The sequence below is a fragment of the Notolepis coatsorum genome (genome assembly GCF_963971535.1).
Source record: "Notolepis coatsorum genome assembly, chromosome: 13".
Classification (NCBI taxonomy): domain Eukaryota; kingdom Metazoa; phylum Chordata; class Actinopteri; order Aulopiformes; family Paralepididae; genus Notolepis; species Notolepis coatsorum.
The window spans coordinates 68,667,049-68,692,790 of NC_140177.1; the positions used below are offsets into that span (position 1 = coordinate 68,667,049).

General features: G+C 45.2%; 1 protein-coding gene across 1 annotated transcript in view; it reads right to left on the reverse strand.

Moving 5' to 3' along the window:
• clcn5b (chloride channel, voltage-sensitive 5b) overlaps positions 1-25,742 on the reverse strand; it is a 92,184-nt gene that overhangs the window by 20,669 nt on the left and 45,773 nt on the right. Inside the window, 9 exon segments of the mRNA XM_084328082.1 lie at positions 584-733; positions 1,847-1,989; positions 12,050-12,236; positions 13,826-13,966; positions 14,401-14,576; positions 16,875-17,109; positions 20,013-20,093; positions 20,464-20,695; positions 20,697-20,754. Of these exon segments, the coding sequence (XP_084184208.1) occupies positions 584-733; positions 1,847-1,989; positions 12,050-12,236; positions 13,826-13,966; positions 14,401-14,576; positions 16,875-17,109; positions 20,013-20,093; positions 20,464-20,695; positions 20,697-20,754 (1,403 nt within the window).

Genomic DNA, 25,742 nt, shown 5'->3' on the forward strand with positions numbered 1-25,742 from the left:
ATGTTTGTGCAGAGTGTTTTTGCGCGGCGCACTGACTATATAAGAAGGGACATTGTTGTTGTTCAAAGTAAGTAAGATCTAAAAGCTCTAATGGATGGATGGAGGCTCCTCGTTGAAAACTAAATAGAAGCCAGACGTAGGGAGTGGATCAATGCAGCCACATGACGTTAGAGATCAAAGAGCTCTCTGCAGATATCGAGCGCCATCTTGTAAGATGTCCGGTGTTGTTTATTAACTGGTGGGAAGATGTCCTCACCGTGACTTCCTGTGTGTGCCTGTGTGTGTGTATAAATGGACTGCATTTATATAACAGCTTTTATCCACATTCGCACACCGATGGCGGAGGCAACCATGCAAGGTGCCAACCTGCTTATCAGGAGCAATTATGGGTCAAGTGCTCAAGGACACTTCGACATGCTGCCGGGAAGAGACGGAATCGAACCGGGAACCTTCTGATTACCAGACAACTGCTCTACCTCGCCCCACTGTGTGTGTGTGTGTGTGTGTGTGTGTGTGTGTGTGTGTGTGTGTGTGTGTGTGTGTGTGTGTGTGTGTGTGTGTGTGTGTGTGTAATTGTGCATACCTCCACCTCCCCTACGGTCATCCCTTCCTGTGTGAGGACGGCCAGGGCAGGGTCGGACCTTCTCGGTCGCATGACGTCAACGGTCAGAGTGTTGTGGTCGAACTCTTCTTTGGGCTCCAGGAACGGGTACCCGTTCAACCTGATGTGGGCCTAGGGGGGCGGAGGGGGTGACCAGAAACATCTTTAATATAAAAGGTGACACGATGTGCATCTTTTCCCTCATTTTAAATAATACATTTTCAAGAACCTCTTTATTCCCTTGTATTGAACACAGTTTTTGTTTGGGAATAAATTCATTATTCCCTTCCCTTCCCGGCTGATTGATTTTATTCATGGATATAGAACACATGTAATCCAAGAGATAACATGTAAAAGAGAAGAACACTTATTTCCAACATGGTCCCCGATGACATAAAAACAAGACAGACACGTCAAACAATACATCAAGTACAACAACAATACATCAAGTACATTCACAATCAATATTATGTCCTACTGCGATTACAATTCTGTAACACCTGCCCGTCTCCCTCCATCTTACCCCAGTGCTGAGATGGCAAATCCTTTTCCATAATATGTCCCCTTCAATTCATTTTACACACTGTACTTTATTATTACACATGAACACATACAAAGACAGTGTTTTCCTATGTGTTTTGGACTCATGAAAGCACGACAATTCATATTATGTTTTATGGTCATGCAAGATATGAAGAAAGCATTACATAACACGTGAGTTTGATTCAAAACCTCATCTAAGGAGTGCGATCCCAAAACATGAAAACGTACGCCATCACGTGGTGACGCCGCAACGTTAATATTTACTCTCGTAGTCACTTCAGAAACAAGGCATTTCCCCAATCGTGAACAAAAACTAGGCATAATTATCAAATAATTATCCAACATGTCCAGGCTGGATGCACCTCAAGAGCAAAGTTGCCCACAAACCTTCTTCAGACATGCCACCTTATGAGCGTCATCTAGAATAAACAAATAACTGATCGTAAACAAGTATGCGTTCCTTATGCTTTCAGTAAATACATTGAGCAACGCTCTCCCTCGACGATGAGTTTTTGATTACGGTGGTTCGGCTTAAAACAGGTGGACGCGCAGGCCGTAAGCAGTTCCAGAACCAAAACTACTTTGGTGGAAAAGGGGCAACAGAAACTCCACGCAAAACAAATTCCCACGTTTTTCTGATCTGGATCCGAACAGATAATGGTAATGACAATTTTCCAATGATACACTCGGGTAACGTCTTACCTCATAAATGCCCTCTCTCCCAAACGCGTCTGCTACCCATTTGCTGGTCATGGTAGCAGCCATCAGTGGGACAATGTACTCCAGACCGCCAGTCAATTCAAACATGATGACCACCAACGATACGGTCATACGAGTCACACCGCCTAGAGAGAGAGAGAGAGAGAGAGAGAGAGAGAGAGAGAGAGAGAGACACTAGAGGTTAGAAACCCAAAGTCACATTATCACCTTGAGCATTTCTCCACCTAGGAGGGATAGAGGAGGAAGTGATTAGAACATTATGCCCCTGAGCAAAGCAGTAAATGCACTTAAATATGCAATTAAAATATGGTGACAACAATATTGTTGTAGGTCACAATCACTCCACCTAGAGAGCGAGAAACAGGGAAGGTCAGAAGTCAGAGGTTAGAAATCCACAGTAACAACGAGTGTCGCTCTTCCCCTTCCTCAACAACTACCATCACATGTTGCCCTTGAGCAAGGCACAGTACCCCCCCCCCCCCATGGACCGATCTTAAGGGTTTGAGACAGGTCACTGCTGGTGGAGCTGCTCAGCGGCCAATGGTAGAAGACTGGTTGTACTGGGCAGCTCCTATAAACACGTGTGACTGTATTGAGTGTGCAGTCAGTTTGAGGTGCTACTGAAGAAGGACAAGTAGGTTGAGCCAATCCTGCCTGGACTGAAGAAAGACCAAGGGGGGTGTCTTGAGACACATTCTGAGGTAATTATACTGCTCCTCTTGTCAAGATCCACTAGAAACAAATACCGATCTGCATTCAAGAGAATGTGGACATTGTCCTGGAGGTGGGACAATTGTGTGCGTGTCTTTTTTATCTCAGCAGCGCACCTGGGTGTGTGTAGTCATAAGGTGTTAATCATAACAGAGGGTTAGATCAGATCTCCTCTTTCTCAGTACAGGACCTGATCAGTAGTAGGCAGTAGAGTTGTTCCGATACCGATACCAGTATCGGAAATGCCGCCGATACTGCCTAAAATGCTGGTATCGGCGAGTACCCTCTAATTCTGCGCTCCAATACCATATGACGTAATTTATCAACAACACTGCGGTCTGCTGAGTGAGCATTATGAAACAAACGTGTTTTTAACCGACCGTGAATTAAAGGGTCAATGCCATGTCATTTTAACAGCAGATACTTTCCAGATACTTTGCCATCGTCCCGACAGAGCGCTGTTGACGGGGAGCTCTGATGGGTTCGCTTGGTGGTGTTAGCATTGAACAGCTAACCGAAAGCTAGCGTTAACTAACGTTACCTTGGCTAAAGTTGGGGCTATTCATAATCCAGCAATAATGGCTGCAGACCTGCAAGCAAAGTACAGCAAGTTGGCAAAGGAGTATTCCAAGTTAAATCACATTTTCACCAGTAACGTTAGTCTTTCCATCTACCGGTAGCTCATGCTAGCTAACCTAACGTTAGCTCACGTTAACGTCGTCACTGATCAACCACCTCGCGTACACAATTAATGACGGACAGCCATATCGGTGACAATGTTTAGCTTTTAGTGCCAAATGATAAGAGTCTGAGGCGGAGTCTCAAAAGAGAATGTTGAATATTTATTGTGCAAAAATGACAACAACCGAGCCTCTGGTACTACAGTAGTTAACCTAAACGGAGCCTTGTGGAAGCAAGTGCAGCAACGAATAATGTCCGTGTGGAACTAATGTGCCAACAACCTTTCCGTGGGTGAACTCATTGAGATTACTGATACTAATCTATACAATCATGTTGTTGAATAAATACCATTACTTTATAGTTATTACTAAAAAAACAGTATATATAAAACAGTAGCTGTATAAAAAAAAATTAAAAACGTGTTATAATTTATATTATTTTTTTATTTGTTTAATGTATGCACTGGTATCGGATCAGTATCGGTATCGGCCGATACCCAAAGCTTAGGTATCGGAATCGGATCGGGAAGGAAAAAATGGTATCGGAACATCTCTAGTAGGCAGCACAGCCGGGGTGTGAAGGGAGATTTGATGGTGGTGTGTGCCTTGTGCTCTTTATTCGGTTGCCTCTGTACAGGAAATCTAATCTGATTATTTAGGCACATGGCGTGGTGTATCCCCCAAATCTGCCCTCCGTTCTTGATCCTCCAGTCACAACTGTCCTCTGACAAACAACGTTTCCTCGAGTCATGCTCGCTTGGGAACCGCAGATTTGAGCGTCCCGTCCTAGGAAGTGATTTTTTTTTTATCTTTTTCCCTCTCCATTTTCTTCCGATTTTTCTCCCATCCCAATGTTAGTCGTTATGCCAATTCCCAATCCCCTTCCTGGTCGCTGCGCACTTACCCCCCACAGTCGGTCTGGGAGAGTGGAGGCTACCACGTGCTTCCTCCGACACACGTCCAGCCAATCACAGCTTCTTTTCACCTGGCAGCGCGGATCCTCCCTGAGAGGGCGTAGCGTGTGGAAGGATCACACTATCCCACTCAGGTCCTATCCGCGCTTAGCAGGCGCCCCGACCGAACTGTAGGAGTCGCTGTTTACAACGACCCGGACCCATCGCGCCAGCTTCTCCCACCCTCTAATACTGCCAATTGTATTAGTGTGAACGGCCAGCCAAGCTGGTGACAACGCCGGAGCTGTGAGCTGGATTCGAACAGGCGAATCCTAGCGTCTCCGGGGTTGGTGACGAACGCAATCTCCGCTACGCCACCTAACCGCCCTTCTAGGAAGTCCTTTTCGACGGTATTGTCATAAGCTGGTTGTTGCACATTATCACAGTGACCTGGCAGGCTGGCAGCGTGGCTACATGAGTAGAGCTCCGGACTCATGATTGGAAGATCACCGGTTCGAGCGCAAGGCCGTTGTCGGAAAGTGGTGTTGTTGTCCAGCAGGGGGCACTCTGTCTTCTGGACTAGTCAGTAACAATGGCCCTGTTATGGTGATGGGGACACCGTACAGCTGCCAGTGCCGTCCTTCGGCTGAGACGCTAAACCAAGGTCCTGACTGAATTCGGTCGTTAAAGAACCCAGGACACTTATCGCAAACAGTAGGGGGTTCCCCGACGTTCCTGGCCAAATTCCCAATCAGGTCTCTGACATCAAGGCCACCTAATCATCCCTCCCCCTTAATTGGCTGATATCAATCCCTGTCTCCTGAGCCGTTCAGTCATTGTGTAGTGTGATGTGTGCCTGGTGCCAGTGTATGGCAGCCATTGAGCCTGCGTAACCCAAGGTTGGGTGCTACCAGTGGTGGTGAAGGAGGCCATTTCCACCCTACACCCTATTATTGTTGTGACCTGGCAGGCTGGTTGTTGCATCACAGTGTGACCTGGCCATGATGCAGTGGGTAAAGCATGACCTCCAGTCCATGACCACAGCAACCCCCGACTCAGAAAACATAACCGCTGCCCCAAAAAACAGTTTATTTCCACAGAAATACTATTTTCTTCGCTACCTCGCTGAGGGTGACCACCCAGTGGTAGTGCACAACCTTCTGTGCAATAGATACGAGTTGCATTTTGCTCCCAAACAAGGAGGATATTATAACGCCCTTTGCCTGGTATCTTAAAATACAAACCAGAGCTGGTGCGTAGCCATAATAATCCCAAGCGTTAAAGCAGTGTTGCCATCTCTATAATTATAATACCCTCCCACCCCCTACTACTGCCCTCCATTCCAATAATAACATAAACTGCCTCCATCTGGTTTTTATACAGATTCCCGCCAGAGTTACGAAGAGGCACATCAGTTACCCATTTTCTACTGGTTATTTATCCCAGAGATGACAAGAGGCACGGAGAGGGAGAGGGGGATCACCACCACAGACGAGCCAATAACGAGAGCGGCAGACATCTGGCCGTCAGACCCGTGACGCAAATCGAATAAAAAAATCGTATCAAACCAATCCAGTCAGGAACACTCTTCACAGAAATGTTAACGGCTCGAGTGATAAATGGTTCGTTCTACAGTTGCATTTGGCAGTAGAGGCTCTGCTCTCAAGATGATCTCAGTGCTCACAGTGGCCAGAGTGCAGCCATGCAGTCTTAACAGTGGGAGGCAGAGCGACTTCAGAATGGACCGCCCCGTTGAGAGTTCACACCCCGTGTTTCGAGCAGCTGATCGGGATGATTGACCCATACGACTTCCGTGTCCTGCATGAACTGACGCTAAGCTCCGTGAGTAGCGCTCGTGTTGCCATTGATACAGTTTCTTCCTGTGGCTTTATTGGCTCCGTAACATAGGAAATATGCCACACTCGTTTCAAACCACGGACGACTGTCTGGTAACACTTTATTCTGAAAGTCCACTGTAGACTCTCCACGTCATTATTTTCCACTTGAGAAGTTATTTATAAACCCATCCCTAACCATTCCCACATACCTACCAATAAAGACACCCGGTTGAATGTCTGTTGATTGTGTGGCAACCCCAAGACACCACTGGGCGGCAACCCCAAGCCACCACTGGGCTTGGTGATTGAAGGGAGTTATGTGCCGGCACAATGGCTATGCTCTGCCCATATATGGACTTCCGCTTCCAGGTGCACCTGCCGCTAGTATACCATCGAGACCAGCAGCTAGCCAATCACAACGGGATGCGCTTTTTGAGGAAAGTGAGGAAATAGAGGGCACACTCTCTCACATCAGGAGCGAGGAGACACACCGGTAAGCGGAGAAGCCGCCCGGCAGACAGGAAGGTTTAAGTTGATAGGTGAGATAAATGAGGACAGTAGAGTATTTGGTTTAAAAATAAAGCTAACTATTATTTTTGGAACCGCAACTGGTCTGTTTGTTTTATTCTGCAAACGCCTACACTTGGAATTGCAACAATTGTTGACACTACCCTGTTGACATTCTAGTTCAAAGTCTTTTGATAGCGTCTAGTCAACTACAATGGACTACCAAGAGAAAGTCTCACCGACTGCTCTGGGCATTTTAACTGCACTCATCCAGACCAACAGCGGCTGAGAAAGGCAGCGTCTTCACAAAGCTATTTGGATCTACGATATGGACTCCATGTCCTCCATCCATTTCCTTTCTAAAACGACACGACATAACCTTATAAACGCAACCTTGTTATCTACACTATTGCCTACTTCCTGTCACTCTTGACAACAACATCCAGCATGTGTCTGACCCCACTCACCGAAACCGTCAGCTGCCGCTAATCAAATCTGACCGATGGATGAACACCATAAAACAGGAATCTTTAATCATACGCGAAAAAGCTCGCTTGAATCATGCTTTTATGAATTTATAGTTTATCCTTAGCCGCCAAATACAGACAGACATTCCACATAAGTAACTATGAAATAACATTTGCTTTATTTGTTCATCGAGAGAAAATCATTCGATTACACTTGAGGTATTATCCAGTTTCCTTAATTAAATTAAATGTGATTAGAGTACAATTCCTTTGCGTAGAATGGAGGTCTCACACCTACGTACCGCTGCCATTTTGCTTTGCCATCATCCACCCGTCTCTACTAGCACAGTGGTAGTTGGGGAGGCGGGTACACCATCACCCTACCGGCCGTTACATTTCACTATTGGTCTGAATATAACATTTACATTTAGCTTTTATCCAAAGCGACTTACAAGTTCTGTACAACGAGTCAGCAGGAAGGGTACAACTCTGGCAGCTAAGGGTAAGTGAGATTCTTCATCACACAGTGTTGAACTTGAGCGCTACAGTCTTGAGTGCATACTAGGATAGACATTATTAGCATAGTAGGTAGTAGTATAGGCAAGGTAGATTCCCAAGTAGCAGAGTGCATGATAGTAAAAGATGAAGGTTAGGTTATAAGACAACCCTGATTATAAGATGCTCTTTTTTGGAAAAATACCATTTCTTGCCATCTTCTAACATCACACTCCGTGACATCGTATTTCTTGGCTGCTCGACAGTTGTTCGATGACTCTGCTCTCACAATCTTAAAATTGGCATCGTAACTCCTCCTCTGTCATTTGTTAACTTGCCCGACTTTTGAGCCGCTTTGTTCGAGCTGGTCGCGCACGTGTGTGTGTGTGTGTGTGTGTGTGTGTGTGTGTGTGTGTGTGTGTGTGTGTGTAAGAGAGAGGGAGATAGAGAGAAAATGGTGACTCGTTTGGTGCGATCCGTTGTTGTAAATGTATAATGACATTTAAAAAAAAAAAGTGGGGGATATACCTATGTTTTTATCCTTATGTGGTAGGTATGTGCTACAAAACCCATATAACCTGTCGTCAGCAGAGGATCTACTTGTTGAGAAAGCTGAACTCTTTTAATGTTAGTGTGAAGATCCTGAGCACTTTTTAATATGGTTCTTTTATTGAAATGTTTGTGGAAAAAAAGTCTGCACACCGTCTATAGTGTTCCCAAGTTTTAATGTACTTGAACACAACGTTTCGGCCTGTGGCCTTTTTCAAGTGTCAACGACATGTGAAAAGGGGTGGGGTATATATACATATACAAATTAAAGGTCAAGGTTGAGCCAGGTCAAAGTTCAAATCAATTAGCCTATGGGCTACACATTTACAGACCATATTGCAGCTCAAGTGCCTAGAACATACGGTACATAGTAACCATAACAGTAGTACGGTAGTTTAGTAGTTAAATGTGACACACCTTCACATGCCAAAATTGAGAAAATATATAACAAGAAAACTTAAAAAACAGAAAAATTAGTTAAAAAAACAGATGTGGTGATGAACATAACCCGGTTGCAGTACACTTTAGACAGGCAGGACACAATATCAGCACATTAAGATACACAGGCATTGAAAAGGTAGAGAGACCAGCGAGAGGAGGAGACCATGGCAAACTACTTTTGCAGAGAGAGACCTACCATATTCACACCCTGCAGACTATGGCCCCTCTTGGACTGAATGAAGAGTTTGACATCAAACCCTTCCTGTAAATACACACATTCTGTCCTGATTCTGTGTTTTTTTAACTAATTTTTCTGTTTTTTAAGTTCTTATTATATATTTTCTCAATTTTGGCATGTGAAGGTGTGTCACATTTAACTACTAAACTACCGTACTACTGTTATGGTTACTATGTACCGTATGTTCTAGGCACTTGAGCTGCAATATGGTCTGTAAATGTGTAGCCCATAGGCTAATTGATTTGAACTTTGACCTGGCTCAACCTTGACCTTTAATTTGTATATGTATATATACCCCACCCCTTTTCACATGTCGTTGACACTTGAAAAAGGCCACAGGCCGAAACGTTGTGTTCAAGTACATTAAAACTTGGGAACACTATAGACGGTGTGCAGACTTTTTTTCCACAAACATTACAGATCTATTTCGAGTCTAGCACCCGTGACTACTTTTGGGATGTGCGTCTTTTCTACTTCTTTTATTGAAAGCCTCTTAATTTTTATCTGCTGGTTCAGTGGCCTGTCTACTAAAGATAAGAACAGCCTACAGAATATTGTTAAGAGTGTGCTCCAAAATAATTTCAGTCAAACAGAGAGAACAGGTGATGAAGAAGGGGACGAGCATCAAAAATCAACATCTCCATGATCTGTCTCAGCGGTTTTCGCTGTTGCCTTCTGGCCGCTGTTATGACGTTCCGTTGAGTAGGACCAACCGTTACACTAAATCTTTTGTCCCTCGGCTATCAGACTTTTAAACACAGACAGTAGTCACTCTAAGTAGCCTTTTACTCCTAGTTGTCCGTTTTTCTTTTGTATTTTATTTTATTATTATTTATATAAACAAACATGACAACACACGATAAGATATACAAGCATTATTAACAGTGCATATCCAATGAAATCACCATTTAGTTAAATGTCTTATACAGGATATACCCCTAATACCTGTTATCTAGTACCCTACACACATATGCTCTAGCTCGTACCCCCCCCCCCCCTCCCGGACCCCCCATTGGATAATCCATCCATTATAACTTGTTCCTAACCAGACACTACCTTTATATGCTAGCTTTTATTCTCTCCACCACTTCTAACCACATTGTCATTTTGGATTCATTGAGACCCAAAATTCTTGCTGTAGATATTTCTTGATAAATCACATCGAGATATTGTTGTCTAGTTGTCCGTTTTTACCTTTACTTTTACTGGACTGTGTATAGCTGGAATGTTGTTGTTGCTTTGTTGTCGTTGAGATGTTTTCGTTTTTGTTACTCGTGCAAAGCTACAATATGAATTGCCCCACGTGGGATCAATAAAGTTGTCTGAAGCTGAATCTGTCACCGGCCACTCACAGGCTTAAACACTGAACACTCAACACTGCCTCGCCCTGAACCACAGACCAGCACCTGAACCACAGACCAGCACCTGAAGCTGAATACTTAACAACACTCAACACTGCCTCGCCCTGAACCACAGACCAGCACCTGAACCACAGACCAGCACCTGAAGCTGAATACTTAACAACACTCAACACTGCCTCGCCCTGAACCACAGACCAGCACCTGAAGCCGAATACTGAACAACACTCAACACTGCCTCGCCCTGAACCACAGACCAGCACCTGAAGCTGAATACTTAACAACACTCAACACTGCCTCGCCCCCTGAACCACAGACCAGCACCTGAAGCTGAATACTGAACAACACTCAACACTGCCTCGCCCTGAACCACAGACCAGCACCTGAACCACAGACCAGCACCTGAGGACCGCCTGAAATTGTGGTATTTCAACAACAAAAAAAAGCTGTAAGTGGTTTTGTTAAAATAGCTCTACATTCCGACAGCCATCACTGATATAGAGTGTTTGGTCAGTAACATGGGTCTCCCAGTCCCTCCGCTCTTTTACCCCGTTTAAAGCACATCATTTTGCTTCTTATTTTTGTCGGAGTGTTTCTTTTCAGTGTGGAGTTCACTCTCCTGATTGGATGAAGTATATTTAGTGTTTACTGCAGAGCAGAGGGACTGGGAGACTCTCTATATCAGTGATGGCTGTGTAGAGCTATAATTACATAAACCGTGTATTATTATTGTAGACCACTTGTTTTAACAAAGAAAACACCACTTACAGAGTTCACACCAAGGGGTTTCAACCTCGCTACACCCAGAAAGGGATGCGGGCGTACCTACTCTGTACACAAGCGTACCTACTCTGTACACAATCGTACCTACTCTGTACACAAGCGTACCTACTCTGTACACAAGCGTACCTACTCTGTACACAATCGTACCTACTCTGTACACAAGCGTACCTACTCTGTACACAAGCGTACATACTCTGTACACAAGCGTACATACTCTGTACACAAGCGTACCTACTCTGTACACAAGCGTACCTACTCTGTACACAAGCGTACATACTCTGTACACAAGCGTACCTACTCTGTACACAAGCGTACATACTCTGTACACAAGCGTACATACTCTGTACACAAGCGTACCTACTCTGTACACAAGCGTACCTACTCTGTACACAAGCGTACCTACTCTGTACACAAGCGTACCTACTCTGTACACAAGCGTACCTACTCTGTACACAAGCGTACCTACTCTGTACACAAGCGTACCTACTCTGTACACAAGCGTACCTACTCTGTACACAAGCGTACCTACTCTGTACACAAGCGTACATACTCTGTACACAAGCGTACATACTCTGTACACAAGCGTACATACTCCGTCTGTACACAAGCGTACATACTCTGTACACAAGCGTACATACTCTGTACACAAGCGTACATACTCTGTACACAAGCGTACCTACTCTGTACACAAGCGTACCTACTCTGTACACAAGCGTACCTACTCTGTACACAAGCGTACATACTCTGTACACAAGCGTACATACTCTGTACACAAGCGTACCTACTCTGTACACAAGCGTACATACTCTGTACACAAGCGTACCTACTCTGTACACAAGCGTACCTACTCTGTACACAAGCGTACCTACTCTGTACACAAGCGTACCTACTCTGTACACAAGCGTACCTACTCTGTACACAAGCGTACCTACTCTGTACACAAGCGTACCTACTCTGTACACAAGCGTACATACTCTGTACACAAGCGCACCTACTCTGTACACAAGCGTACCTACTCTGTACACAAGCGTACCTACTCTGTACACAAGCGTACCTACTCTGTACACAAGCGTACCTACTCTGTACACAAGCGTACCTACTCTGTACACAAGCGTACCTACTCTGTACACAAGCGTACCTACTCTGTACACAAGCGTACATACTCTGTACACAAGCGTACACACTATAAGCGAGGGGAAGGCCGGGGGGCTTGCAGGGGACTGACCTAGACATGCGGCGGCCCCCACCATGGCGTAGAGGCCCGGGGTGATGCAATCTGCTCCCGGGCTGCACCAGCCTCGGAAGATGCGCCAGTCGTGGTTGTAGTAGGCCAGCTGCTCCATGCCCACGCCCAGCAGTCTGCCCGCTATGGCCCCCACCGCCATGCTGGGAATGAACAGGCCCGAGGGCACCTAGTGGAGGGAAGGAAGAGGACATGAGAGAAGAGCCCTGGCTGTGGTGAACTGGCTTCAAGATGCACTACCTGGGGTATTAGATCACTACCTGGGGTATTAGATCACTACCTGGGGTATTAGATCACTACCTGGGGTATTAGATCACTGCCTGGGGTATTAGATCACTGCCTGGGGTATTAGATCACTACCTGGGGTTTCAGATCACTACCTGGGGTATTAGATCACTACCTGGGGTATTAGATCACTGCCTGGGGTATTAGATCACTGCCTGGGGTATTAGATCACTACCTGGGGTATTAGATCATTTGAAATGAGGACTGATCGCAAGTAATAGTAAGTACAATTATGTTTATTTTATTCTTATTTCAATGTCAACTATTTGTATGTGTGTGTGCGTGTCTTAACAACACTTTATTTGTAAGTGTTATTCTGTCTTTCCTTGTGTTTGACTTTTAATTTGGGTTTTTAATAAATGTTTTTCTTTTGTTAGATTTTTGGAAATATAGGCCCATGTTTTTGTTTTGTTCCATGTGGACCCCAGGAAGATAGCCGTTACCTAGTGAACAGCTAATGAGGAACCGAATAAACAATACATTTGTTAAACACAGGAATATACACAGAATGTAGCGGTTGATGGTAAATGGCTGCTTTTTTATATAGCACTTTTATCCAAAGCGCTTTACAATTTGTTACTTACATATTACCCATTCACACACCGACGGCGGAAGCAACCATGCAAGGTGCCAACCTGCTCATCGGGAGCAATTAGGGGTTAAGTGTCTTGCTCAAGGACACATCGACACGCTGCCCAGGAGGAGCGGGAATCGAACCGGGAACCTCCGGATTGCCAGACGACTGCTCTACCTCCTGAGCCACTGTCGCCCCACATGCACACACGTATTTTTGAGAGTGTCGCTTTTTCAACGCGATTTGGCCTTTCGTCCAAAACGCAAACTGCGTTTTAGGTCACTGAAAAAGGACATTTTTGAAAAATCCTTTCAGAAACTGTATTTGTGTGGATGGGAGCCTGAGCTTATGGGAAAACACTGACATAATGACTAGTGGCTCCATCTACACATATACAAATTATGTTTACATGGTATTTTCTCTGCAATCAGCACCATGTAGAGCTCCCTAAATCCTGGTCATTTCATGTGAGCAAAATATTGCATGCAAGATGTTGTTGTTGTGTGGATGGGATTTTTCTGGAAACAAAGGAGGGGAAAAACCCCATTTTCAAGAATACACTTGTTCGTGTGGACGAGGCCTTGGTTCTTGCATTTTAATTCCTGAATACAATCCCTGTAACAATGTATCCTCAAGACCCAAATGATCCCACCCCAAGCTGTGTGTGTGTGTGTGTGTGTGTGTGTGTGTGTGTGTTAAGGCTGTCCCCGAAGCCTGTTTTTGGGATTCGAACTTCGTCAGGGTTTTTCGAACGAACGTTCGAACCTTCGTTTTTCATTTAAAAAATATTACAAATTAGAATTTTGATTTAGAATTAGAATGTTAACGTAATGAACGAACGTTCGGGCTCAGCCTTAGTGTGTGTGTGTGTGTGTGTGTGTCCTGAGGCGATGACCGACCTTCATGCCGAAGGTCACCACGGTGACCATCATCTTAAACACCAGCGCCAGGGACAGCTGCCACAGAGCCGTGTAGAGACCTGGACCTGCTGCCCTGTCGGCCAACGTGTTGCTCACACCTGTGCCTGAGATGTTAGAGGGCTGGAGAGAGAGAGAGAGGAGAGAGAGAGAGAGAGAGAGAGAGAGAGAGAACGAGGGAGGGAGCGAGAGAACGAGGGAGGGAGGGAGCGAGAGAACAAGAGAGAGAACAAGAGGCATTAGTATGAAAATTATACATTTGAATTCATGCAGTTCAAGCAAATGAGGTTAACACACAGTGTTAATATTATGGTAAGTGGAAAGCTAAATATTTGGCTAATAACAAATTCACTCCCTCTACACACATTGATCCAACCTGTCTGCTGACAATCCATTCATGCCAAACACACACCTACCTCCACACAGAAAAACCAGTCCACCCTCCCTTACACGCACCTCTTTCTTGTGCCTTACATCAACACGAACCTATCTACCCTCATCTGCACTGCACACCCACCAACCACCCTCCCTCCCTCCCAACCCCGCTCCCTCCCTACCGGCTGGTAGCCACAGAGCGGGGAGGAGTCCAGCAGGGAGCAGTCGTTGAACAGCTCAGCGATGAGTTCTGCTCCGCTCATCTTGGTGTAGCTGTTGGGGAAGGAGAGGAGGGCAGTGAACCCTGCAACCACCAGCACCTCGATGATGGGGTAGTGACCCAGGCGAGTGGTCTTACCTGGAGAGAGAGAGAGGTAGAGAGAGAGAGAGAGAGAGAGAGAGACAAGGAGGAGAGAGAGGTAGATAGAGAGGGAGGTAGAGAGAGAGACAAGGAGAGGAAAGAGAGAGGTAGGTAGAGAGACAAGGAGAGAAGAGAGAGGTAGAGAGAGAGGGAGACAAGGAGAGGAGAGAGGTAGGTAGAGCGAGACGAGGAGAGAGTAAGAGAAGGGGGGAAGAGAGGTAGGTAGAGAGGTAGGTAGAGAGGGAGAAAAAGAAAAAGAAAGATAAGTTAAGTTCAATTAAAAGTAGGGCTGTCAGTTTATCGCCAAAACTCTGCTGCGAGGGTCCTCACGCGCACCAAACTCTGGCAGCACATCACCCCCACCCTGCAAAAACTCCACTGGCTCCCCATCAACTACCGAATCCCCTACAAGATCCTCCTCCTCACCTACAAATCCCTGCACGGGTTGGCCCCTTCCTACCTGACCAACCTACTCCACCCCTACACACTCCAGCACGAGGCCTCCGATCCTCCAACTCCGACCTCCTCACCATCCCCCGCACCAGGCGTTCCACACTCGGAGACCGAGCTTTCGCTGCAGCTGCCCCCAGACTGTGGAACTCCCTCTTCCCCCTCATCCGAGGCTCTGACACCATCAACCTCTTCAAAACCAAGCTAAAAACCCACCTGTTCACACTTGCCTTCACGCAACACAGCCCCGCTCCCAAGTAGCCCACCCCTGACTTTTTTTTTAAGCCACAGATTCCGTTGTTTTGTTTTGTTGTTTGTTTGTTTGTTAATTTCAACCACTTCATCCAATTGGACAGAACTTGCCTCCTTTTTTATTTATTTTTTATCTCTTATCTTATTTGTTTTTTCTTGTTGTTACTATACACAGATCTTTTATGTATTTTATTATATTTTTTCAATTTTATTTCTTTTTTTTCCATCCTTTCCTTGTACAGTGTCCTTGAGTCTGAGAAAGGCGCTTCTCTCTTCAAATCCAATCTATTATTATTATTATTATTATCGCGTTAATTAGATTAATTAATTACACAGCTAATTAACGCGTTATGAAAATGAATGCAAATTATTATATTATTTTTTTAAATGTTGCATGTTCTTGGTATCTGATTCTAGGGACATCTATGGATCTCAGGGAATGTATTCCCAGTGTCAGAAATACTGTGTCTGTTACTAGGCTTGAGTAAATTGTAATGAACCAAATGAGAATATCAATACATTTTTTTTTCTTTTTTATCTTTGACTGTGAATAACAACACCATGCAAAAATGTACCAGACCTGAAAAATCTAAGCAAATGAATAAAGGGAAGATGATTAAACAGAAGGTTTTGTAGATACAGTACTGAATTCTGCCATCCGGACACATGCAATTTGAAATATGATTATAGAATATCAGGCCTAAAATGGTAATGCGATTAAAATGTGATTAATTAGATTAATTAATTACAAATCCTGTAATTAATTAGATTAATTTGTTTAATCGCCTGACTGCACTAATTAAAATTAGACACTGGTTCTAATGGATGTGTTGTGGCCACATCAACTGATAAGATCTCATTCTGGACATATTTTTTTTTTTGTCCACTTTTTCTCCTTATTTGTCTATTTTTCTCCCATCCCAATTTCGTCGCCAATTCTCCCTTCAATTCTTCCCTCCCCTGTCTTGAACGTTGCTAGACTATGCCTCCCACTGGTCGGCTGCAGTGAGGACAGAAGCCTTGCATCACGTGTCCCCTCCGGTACACGAGGAGGCAGCTGTCGCATCTTTTCACCTGAACAGCGCGATCTCTCAGTGGCGAGGAGTAACGCGTGGGAGGCTCACGCTGCCCCCCGATACTTCCTGATTCTGCTGTACAGGCGCACCAACCGACCTGTAGGAGTCGCTGTCCACAGCGTGCAATCCCCACCCACCGGCTTTCCCACCCCCTAACACTGCCAATTGTGTTAGTATGAACGACCAGGCAAGCCGGTAGCAACGCCGAGAGCTGGGCTCGAACCCAGCATATCCTGCGTTAGTGGCGAGCGCCTTGCCCACTGCGCCACTTAGCCGCCTCATTCTGGACATCTTAAAGTTAATTTGTGATCACTCGTGGCCGTGTTAAAACCATGGGTCGGGAACCCTAAACAGGGTGACTGGCAAGACAACCTGTAGCCTACATTTTAAAATGAGCCTGGGTCCCAACGCGAGACACGGTGAACGGTTTAAAGAAGCTTCTGGTTCGTACACTCAAGTCACCCTTCTTTCCCAAAACGCCGGCCCGCAAGACGTCACACAACGCCCGTGTACTCACGTCTCCTGCACCAGGCGATGTTGGCTCTTATGAACAGCGCCCCCCAGATGCCTCCGAATATGCCCAGCAGGATGAAGGGCCCCAGCTCCAGCAGGTGCCAGGGGGCGTGGAACTCCACGTAGAAGAGCACCAGGCGGCTGTTGCCGAAGGGGTTGATGGAGCGCAGCGTGAAGGCCGCCACCAGGGCGGCGAAGAACGAGCGCCACAGCGTCTTGAGGGGGAAGTAGTAGCTCACCTGGAGGACAAGAGGATGGGTTGATGTAAGGTTGGGCTCATACAGAACCACGCATTTCACCATAAAGTATGTGTATTTTATTGTGATATTTAATAAACAAACTTTTTTCTTTTTTTATCCTCTCTTTCTCCGATTTTTCTCTGTTTTCTCTCCATCCCAATTTAGTCGTTGTGCCAATTCCCCCCCCCCCCCCTCCCCTACCTGGTTGTTGTGCGCATGTTCTCCTACTGGTCGGTACAAGGGAACCCTGAAATATCCGCACGCTTCCTCCGACACGTGCGGCGACAGCCAGTGGCTCTCTTCTCACTTGGCAGCGAGGGCTCTCATTGGTGAAGCGTAACGTGTGGGAGGTCACGCTGCCTTCATCAAGTCCTGCCTCCGCTGAGCAAGCGCCCAGACCTGACCTGTAGGCGTCGCTGTCCACAACGCCAGTTTCCCACCCACAGCTTCCCTCCCCCTAACCCAGCCAAACAAGTTAGTATAGCGATCAGCCCAAGCCAAGGCAATGCTGACTCCGGGAGTCGAGAGCGCAGCCTCTTGCATTGGTGACGAGCGCAATCTCCGCTACGCCACCTGACCGCCTTAATAAACAAACTTGAACTAATGTTCATACTGCTATTAACTCATTGACTGCCAGCTATTAGACGGGGCCCGTCGTAGCAATGCCACGCTTTAAAAGATAGGAGTGCGTCACCTTTTGTAGAGCTATAACTGTATTGATGTATTCTATATTATAGCTATGGATACAATACTATGGCCCATTTGACATCAACTATCTATCGTTCAGTATGTGAAAAAGAATAAATTTTTTCATCCATACGTTCCCGTGTTATACCGTGGTGAATATAAGTATGGTTTTAGAGAGGTCTGGGGTAATTCCCGAAAGGCTGTGTTATAGCCTCATACGTGAATCCTACTCTAAGCGATGCCGTTTCTTGCCTGGACACGCTACTATTCCCAAATCAAATATATATAATAGGTATTATGTTCCATCATGAATGCATGAAAGGGGGGGGTCGTTTCTGATTATTTGATTGCCAGTAACGGCATTCGTATTGAACACTAAAAACGCTTATCAGCCCGATCGGTATAACAGCATTGCATGATCAAGCAAACATTTACGTCAGATAGTCCTTATCTGTGATCGGGAGTATTGCAAAAATAATATTACAATTGTTTGATCGCCATCTGGTACATCCAATGTCCATTTGGTCCACGGCATAACCCACCACAACATATGGATCGGGGATATTTGACGCGCTTCAATGGAACCGGGAGAACCGCTCGACTGGCCCGACCCAGAAAACTGTGCCCGGTGACATTTGACCGTTGCACAGGCCAAGATATAAGGTTTCAAAGGGTGCTCGATACTGCCGTCTAGCTGGATGCGGCCGGAATTGCACTTTGGCGATCTCAGACTCATTCCCTATGGTAACACCAAGGTCCCTGGATGAATAATGAATAAAAATATCTAATAAAAGAATAAACGAACAAAACCCGAGATATCTTGGGTCTGACAGCCAACGTTAACCCGACTTATCTCGGGTTTGGCAATTAAAAAGTTAAGGTAGTGTTACAACTGCCGCAAGGTCTCTAGAGGGAAGCTCGGGTTATACCATAACCATAATTCATTTTTAAAGTTTTCAGAGGAAATTCTTTTTTAAACTGTATTATGTACAGATGGTATAAGAATGTTGTGTTCATTCATAGTTAAAGATAGTAGAGGTTGAGTACTTTATTATCTACAGATGGTAAATTAGAGTGTTGTGTTTATTCATAGTTAAAGACAATAGGGTTTGAGTACTTTATTATCTACAGATGGTAAGTTAGTGTTGCGTTCATTCATAGTTAAAGACCATAAAGGTTGAGTACTTTCTTGTGATGTATGACGTTATTTGGATTGACTTTACAACTGCACATACATGGGTTGTACAAGAAATGTCAAAACAGAGTTATATAGTACTTCAGTGGAAGGATTGAATGTATTGCTAATGATTGCTTTATTTTAAACTGAAGAGAACTCCTATCAGTGTACGTACCTCTTCTAGACTGAAGAGAACCATCAGTGTACGTACCTCTTCTAGACTGAAGAGAACTATCAGTGTATGTACCTCTTCTAGACTGAAGAGAACCATCAGTGTACGTACCTCTTCTAGACTGAAGAGAACTATCAGTGTACGTACCTCTTCTAGACTGAAGAGAACCATCAGTGTACGTACCTCTTCTAGACTGAAGAGAACTATCAGTGTACGTACCTCTTCTAGACTGAAGAGAACTATCAGTGTACGTACCTCTTCTAGACTGAAGAGAACTATCAGTGTACGTACCTCTTCTAGACTGAAGAGAACTATCAGTGTACGTACCTCTTCTAGACTGAAGAGAACTATCAGTGTACGTACCTCTTCTAGACTGAAGAGAACCATCAGTGTACGTACCTCTTCTAGACTGAAGAGAACCATCAGTGTACGTACCTCTTCTAGACTGAAGAGAACTATCAGTGTATGTACCTCTTCTAGACTGAAGAGAACCATCAGTGTACGTACCTCTTCTAGACTGAAGAGAACCATCAGTGTACGTACCTCTTCTAGACTGAAGAGAACTATCAGTGTACGTACCTCTTCTAGACTGAAGAGAACCATCAGTGTATGTACCTCTTCTAGACTGAAGAGAACCATCAGTGTACGTACCTCTTCTAGACTGAAGAGAACTATCAGTGTACGTACCTCTTCTAGACTGAAGAGAACTATCAGTGTATGTACCTCTTCTAGACTGAAGAGAACTATCAGTGTACGTACCTCTTCTAGACTGAAGAGAACTATCAGTGTACGTACCTCTTCTAGACTGAAGAGAACTATCAGTGTACGTACCTCTTCTAGACTGAAGAGAACTATCAGTGTACGTACCTCTTCTAGACTGAAGAGAACTCCTCCTATTGGAGCTCCAAAGGCCACCGACACCCCGACAGCTGCTGCTGCTGACAACACCTTGGACAGAACAACACATCGTCAATCTCCCTCAAGAAAATACAGCAGACATTAAAGTAAGAACAAATAAAAAGGATCCAATAAATAAAGAGCCTATAAACCTTTAACATGCAGTTTGTAAATGGTTGCAACTTGGGAAATTAAAAGAGAGAACTTATTCTCCCAAGCCAGAACTAACGCAATTGTGTCCGCTTTCTTCTATTGTAAATCTTGTACCGTTTGAAACTTTCTTTGCTTTCTAAAAGTTCTATTGCCACATTCAGGTTAAATGTGATGAAATAAAAGTGAACCCCTATACCTATAGGGTAAATAAGTGTAAAAGCACCACCCGCTAGGCTCTACTAACCCTCACTTCACCCCTCTCTCATACCTCCCGCCGCTTGGCCTCGTTCTTGCGGTACTTGGTGAACAGGTGACACAGGATGTTGGCGCAGCAGCAGGCCACGTGGACCAGAGGGCCCTCCTTGCCCAGGCTCAGCCCAGAAGAGACCGCCAGCACCAGGGTGATGGTCTTGATGATCAGGGTCCACTTGCCCAGGTAGCCGCGGATGATGAAGCCACTCAGGATGGTTTTGATCTGAGAGAGAGAGAAACATTGATGACGAAAAAGATTTTATTGTATGTACACAAGGCAATTTTAAAAAATAATTGCATATCCCTCCTAGATACACATTCCTAATATACCTCCTAGTTACACATACACACAGTCCTCATATCCCTCCTAGATACACACAGTCCTCATATACCTCCTAGATATACACAGTCCTCATATACCTCCTAGTTACACACAGTCCTCATATACCTCCTAGATATACACAGTCCTCATATACCTCCTAGTTACACACAGTCCTCATATACCTCCTAGATACACACAGTCCTCATATCCCTCCTAGATACACACAGTCCTCATATACCTCCTAGATACACACAGTCCTCATATACCTCCTAGACACAGTCCTCATATAGCTCCTAGTTACACACAGTCCTCATATACCCCCTAGATACACAGTCCTCATATACCTCCTAGACACAGTCCTCATATAGCTCCTAGTTACACACAGTCCTCATATCCCTCCTAGTTACACACAGTCCTCATATCCCTCCTAGTTACATACACAGTCCTCATATCCCTCCTAGTTACACATACAGTCCTCATATCCCTCCTAGTTACACACAGTCCTCATATACCTCCTAGATACACACAGTCCTCATATCCCTCCTAGATACACACAGTCCTCATATCCCTCCTAGATATACACAGTCCTCATATACCTCCTAGTTACACCCAGTCCTCATATACCTCCTAGAATAGATACACACAGTCCTCATATCCCTCCTAGATACACACAGTCCTCATATCCCTCCTAGATTAATTGAAAACATGATGAATTGAAAATGGGGGACCCTGATGTAAACAAGACAAAAGTCTTTCTCTGGTCTGCATCCCCTTAACAATTGTGTGTATTGAGCTGTACTGTATTGTACCCATTCTGCAATCTGTTAATAAAGTTTTCAATCAATTCAATCAATCAATCAAGATACACACAGTCCTCATATACCTCCTAGATACACACAGTCCTCATATACCTCCTAGATACACACAGTCCTCATATCCCTCCTAGATACACACAGTCCTCATATCCCTCCTAGATACAGTCCTCATATACCTCCTAGATACACACAGTCCTCATATACCTCCTAGACACAGTCCTCATATAGCTCCTAGTTACACAGTCCTCATATCCCTCCTAGTTACACACACAGTCCTCATATCCCTCCTAGTTACACATATACAGTCCTCGTATCCCTCCTAGTTACATACACAGTCCCTGTTACAAAGGGTCAGATTAAACCGAATATATATATTTATTGCTTGAGATCCCATGTATAATATTTGTATATCGTTTGATATCCCTTGTATATTCTTTGTATATATACACGGAATATCCCTTTACCTAGGTACAAACCAGACCATAATATTCGCTCTCCTATTGGACAGCGACCCCTAGGCGCCAACGGCCATACCCCCAATGGCAAGTTCAAAGACAACGCCAAGGCATGTCTCAACATGTCCAGGTTTGCGCAGTAATACGAGACAGAACTGAGGTTGGCACTAGATTATTCACCTTACGTATAAATACGTCGCAGGTGGATACAGCAGTAGTCTTATCCCAAAGTTGAAGCCTTCACCACGAGTCAACGACCAAGTGAAGTGAGCAACTTTGCGTCTAAATAGAGCACTTAGAACATGTGCGAATAAGATAGTAAAAGTGTCATAGTTTAGTGAAGTAACGTCGAGTTCAACCTAGTTTAATGTGAAGTATAGTACACCGGAGAACCTACACCGGCGAATGCAGAGCCTTTTCTGGCTGGATTATATTGCTTTGGTACCGTGGCTGCTGGAGCAGAGAACCGTCTACCCCACTGTCGTGTGGGATCTACCCCTGTGAGGAGCACCCTCGAGCCCGCCTCTAGGACCAGAGGCTGGCTGGCTTTCATCCATGCTGTCGAGCATACTTGGATTATAGCTGTTGCTTTGTCTAAGGACCAAGGGAGTACTGCACCGACTCCCGTAGCTGGAGCTTCTTTATTCCGCGTTGATCCAGACTTTGCTCCCGAACATTCCTCTACCCTGCCGGCTTACAACCGGAGGGAACCCCCTAGTGTCTCCAGCTGACTACGAGTGTGCCTTATGTAATTACTATGCTACAGGTGGCGTCAGTTATACCCATCTTACTATTCTCATGGATTTACGCTCTTGACCTACTTTAAGTGTTCTTCGCCTTACAAGCGCAATCATAATTCTCAATCTGTAACCTACCGTTGCTGCTCTAATAATAAATACCTCTAACTAGAACTTTCTTTGTCATTGCCGTGTTCTTGTGTGGGTGTTCACCAGATATACCATGTACTGTATGGCCAGTAATTAAAGTACATAACTAAGTAGTGGTTTAATGATACCATACTCTCAATACAGTCAGGGAATTGTACCCCTCAGTTACAGTCCCCATATACCTCCTAGTTACACACAGTCATCATATCCCTCCTAGTTACACATACAGTCCTCATATCCCTCCTAGTTACACATATACAGTCCTCGTATCCCTCCTAGTTACATACAGTCCTCATATACCTCCAAGTTACACAGTCCTCATATCCCTCCTAGTTACATACAGTCCTCATATACCTCCTAGTTACACACAGTCATCATATCCCTCATAGTTACACATACACAGTCCTCATATTAGGGCTGGGCGATATGGAAAAAAATCATATCGCGATAACGATATGATAATGTTATCATATTTCTCGATATCGATAATTATCGAAATTGTAATACGCTTTTTTTTTTTTTAACAACAGATGTATGTTTATTTTGCAGCAATTCTTTGTCATTGCCACCATCTTTAGTGTTACATCCCCTCACACTCCAGTTCTCAGGCTGCAGCTGGTTTAAAAGCGAAAGTAAACCGGCTTCTCTGCTGGCTGTGGCTCCAGGGGAGTTGAACAGTTCTGGCTCTGCTAGTTTATTTTCGATCTTTTGGCGCTTTTTTGGTGGACAAACCACCGCACATGTGCACCGTGACTCGTGACTGGAGTCTAGTTCTGCTAGCACACATAGCCTACTGTGTACAGACGGTTTCAAACTGTATTTTAAATTAGAAAGCAAACAAAATAAATGGACAAGAGAAAAATAAATCTCAATTTGGTCAGTATTGTCATTTGGACAAGCAAAGCCATTACTTTAAGTTGCAGGCAAGAAAGACAAGTCTGTCCACTGTCTCTGGTTTTAAAACTGCCCTGTTGCAGGTAAAAAAAAAAAAACGATAACGTTATCGTTATATCGCCCAGCCCTACCTCATATCCCTCCTAATTACACATACAGTCCTCGTATCCCTCCTAGTTACATATACACAGTCCTCATATCCCTTAGGCAGGATGGTGGATGTAATATCAGCCACCCTTAAGTTACCAGCTCACAGCTGGAATATACCCTCCTGTCAGAGACGGAGATCAAACCAGCAACCTTTTAGTTACTGGCTGGCCTCTTTACCTCCTCCATCCTGCTGACTGATGCAGGACGAAGGGTAGAAAAGGGGGGAGAATAGTTGTGGGCGGGGGGTTCTGGTGACACAAGTTTGACGGTGCCAACAAAGATTCCTCGCTGCCGTCTTTCTGCCCTCGAGCAAGGTATACAACTCCCCACAACTGTCCTATGTGGCTGCCAGCGCAATCATGTGCACTGTACTATTTATATCATGTGCAGAAGCGCTGCATCTGAACATCTGCACTGTATCATAGTGTGGTTTAGAGGAGAGGGACGTATGGGTGGGCAGGAGGATGACATGTGGCTAGAGAGAGAGAAAGAAAGGGTGAGGATGACATGTGGCTAGAGAGAGAGAAAGAAAGGGTGAGGATGACATGTGGCTAGAGAGAGAGAAAGAAAGGGTGAGGATGACATGTGGCTAGAGAGAGAGAAAGAAAGGGTGAGGATGACATGTGGGGAGAGAGAGAGGGGGTGGGGATGACATGTGGCTAGAGAGAGAGAAAGAAAGGGTGAGGATGACATGTGGGTAGACAGAGAGAGAGAGAGAGGATGACATGTGGGTAGACAGAGAGAGAGAGAGAGAGAGAGAGAGAGAGAGAGAGAGAGAGAGAGAGAGAGAGAGAGAGAGAGAGAGGGTGAGGATGACATGTGGGTAGACAGAGAGAGAGAGAGGGTGAGGATGACATGTGGGTAGAGAGAGAGAGAGAGAGAGAGAGAGAGAGAGAGAGAGAGAGAGAGAGAGAGAGAGAGAGAGAGAGAGAGAGAGAGAGAGAGAGAGAGAGAGAGGGTGAGGATGACATGTGGCTAGAGAGAGAGAAAGAAAGGGTGAGGATGACATGTGGGTAGACAGAGAGAGAGAGAGAGGATGACATGTGGGTAGACAGAGAGAGAGAGAGGGTGAGGATGACATGTGGGTAGACAGAGAGAGAGAGAGAGAGAGAGAGAGAGAGAGAGAGAGAGAGAGAGAGAGAGAGAGAGAGAGAGAGAGAGGGTGAGATGACATGTGGGTAGACAGAGAGAGAGAGAGAGAGAGAGAGAGATAGAGAGGGTGAGGATGACATGTGGGTAGACAGAGAGAGAGAGAGGAGAGAGAGAGAGAGAGAGAGAGAGAGAGAGAGAGAGAGAGAGAGAGAGAGAGAGGATGACATGTGGGTAGACAGAGAGAAAGAGAGAGAGGGTGAGGATGACATGTGGGTAGACAGAGAGAGAGAGAAAGAGAGGGTGAGGATGACATGTGGGTATACAGAGAGAGAGAGAGAGAGAGAGAGAGAGAGAGAGGGAGAGAGAGAGAGAGAGAGAGAGAGAGAGAGAGAGAGGGGGTGAGGATGTGGGTAGTCAGAGAGAGAGAGAGAGAGAGAGAGAGAGAGGGTGAGGATGACATGTGGGTATACAGAGAGAGAGAGAGAGAGAGAGAGAGAGAGAGAGAGAGAGAGAGAGAGAGAGAGAGAGAGAGAGAGAGAGAGAGAGGGTGAGGATGTGGGTAGTCAGAGAGAGAGAGAGAGAGAGAGAGAGAGAGAGAGAGAGAGAGAGAGAGAGAGAGGGGATGACATGTGGGTAGACAGAGAGAGTGACATGTGGGTAGAGGGGGGAGTGGGTGGATG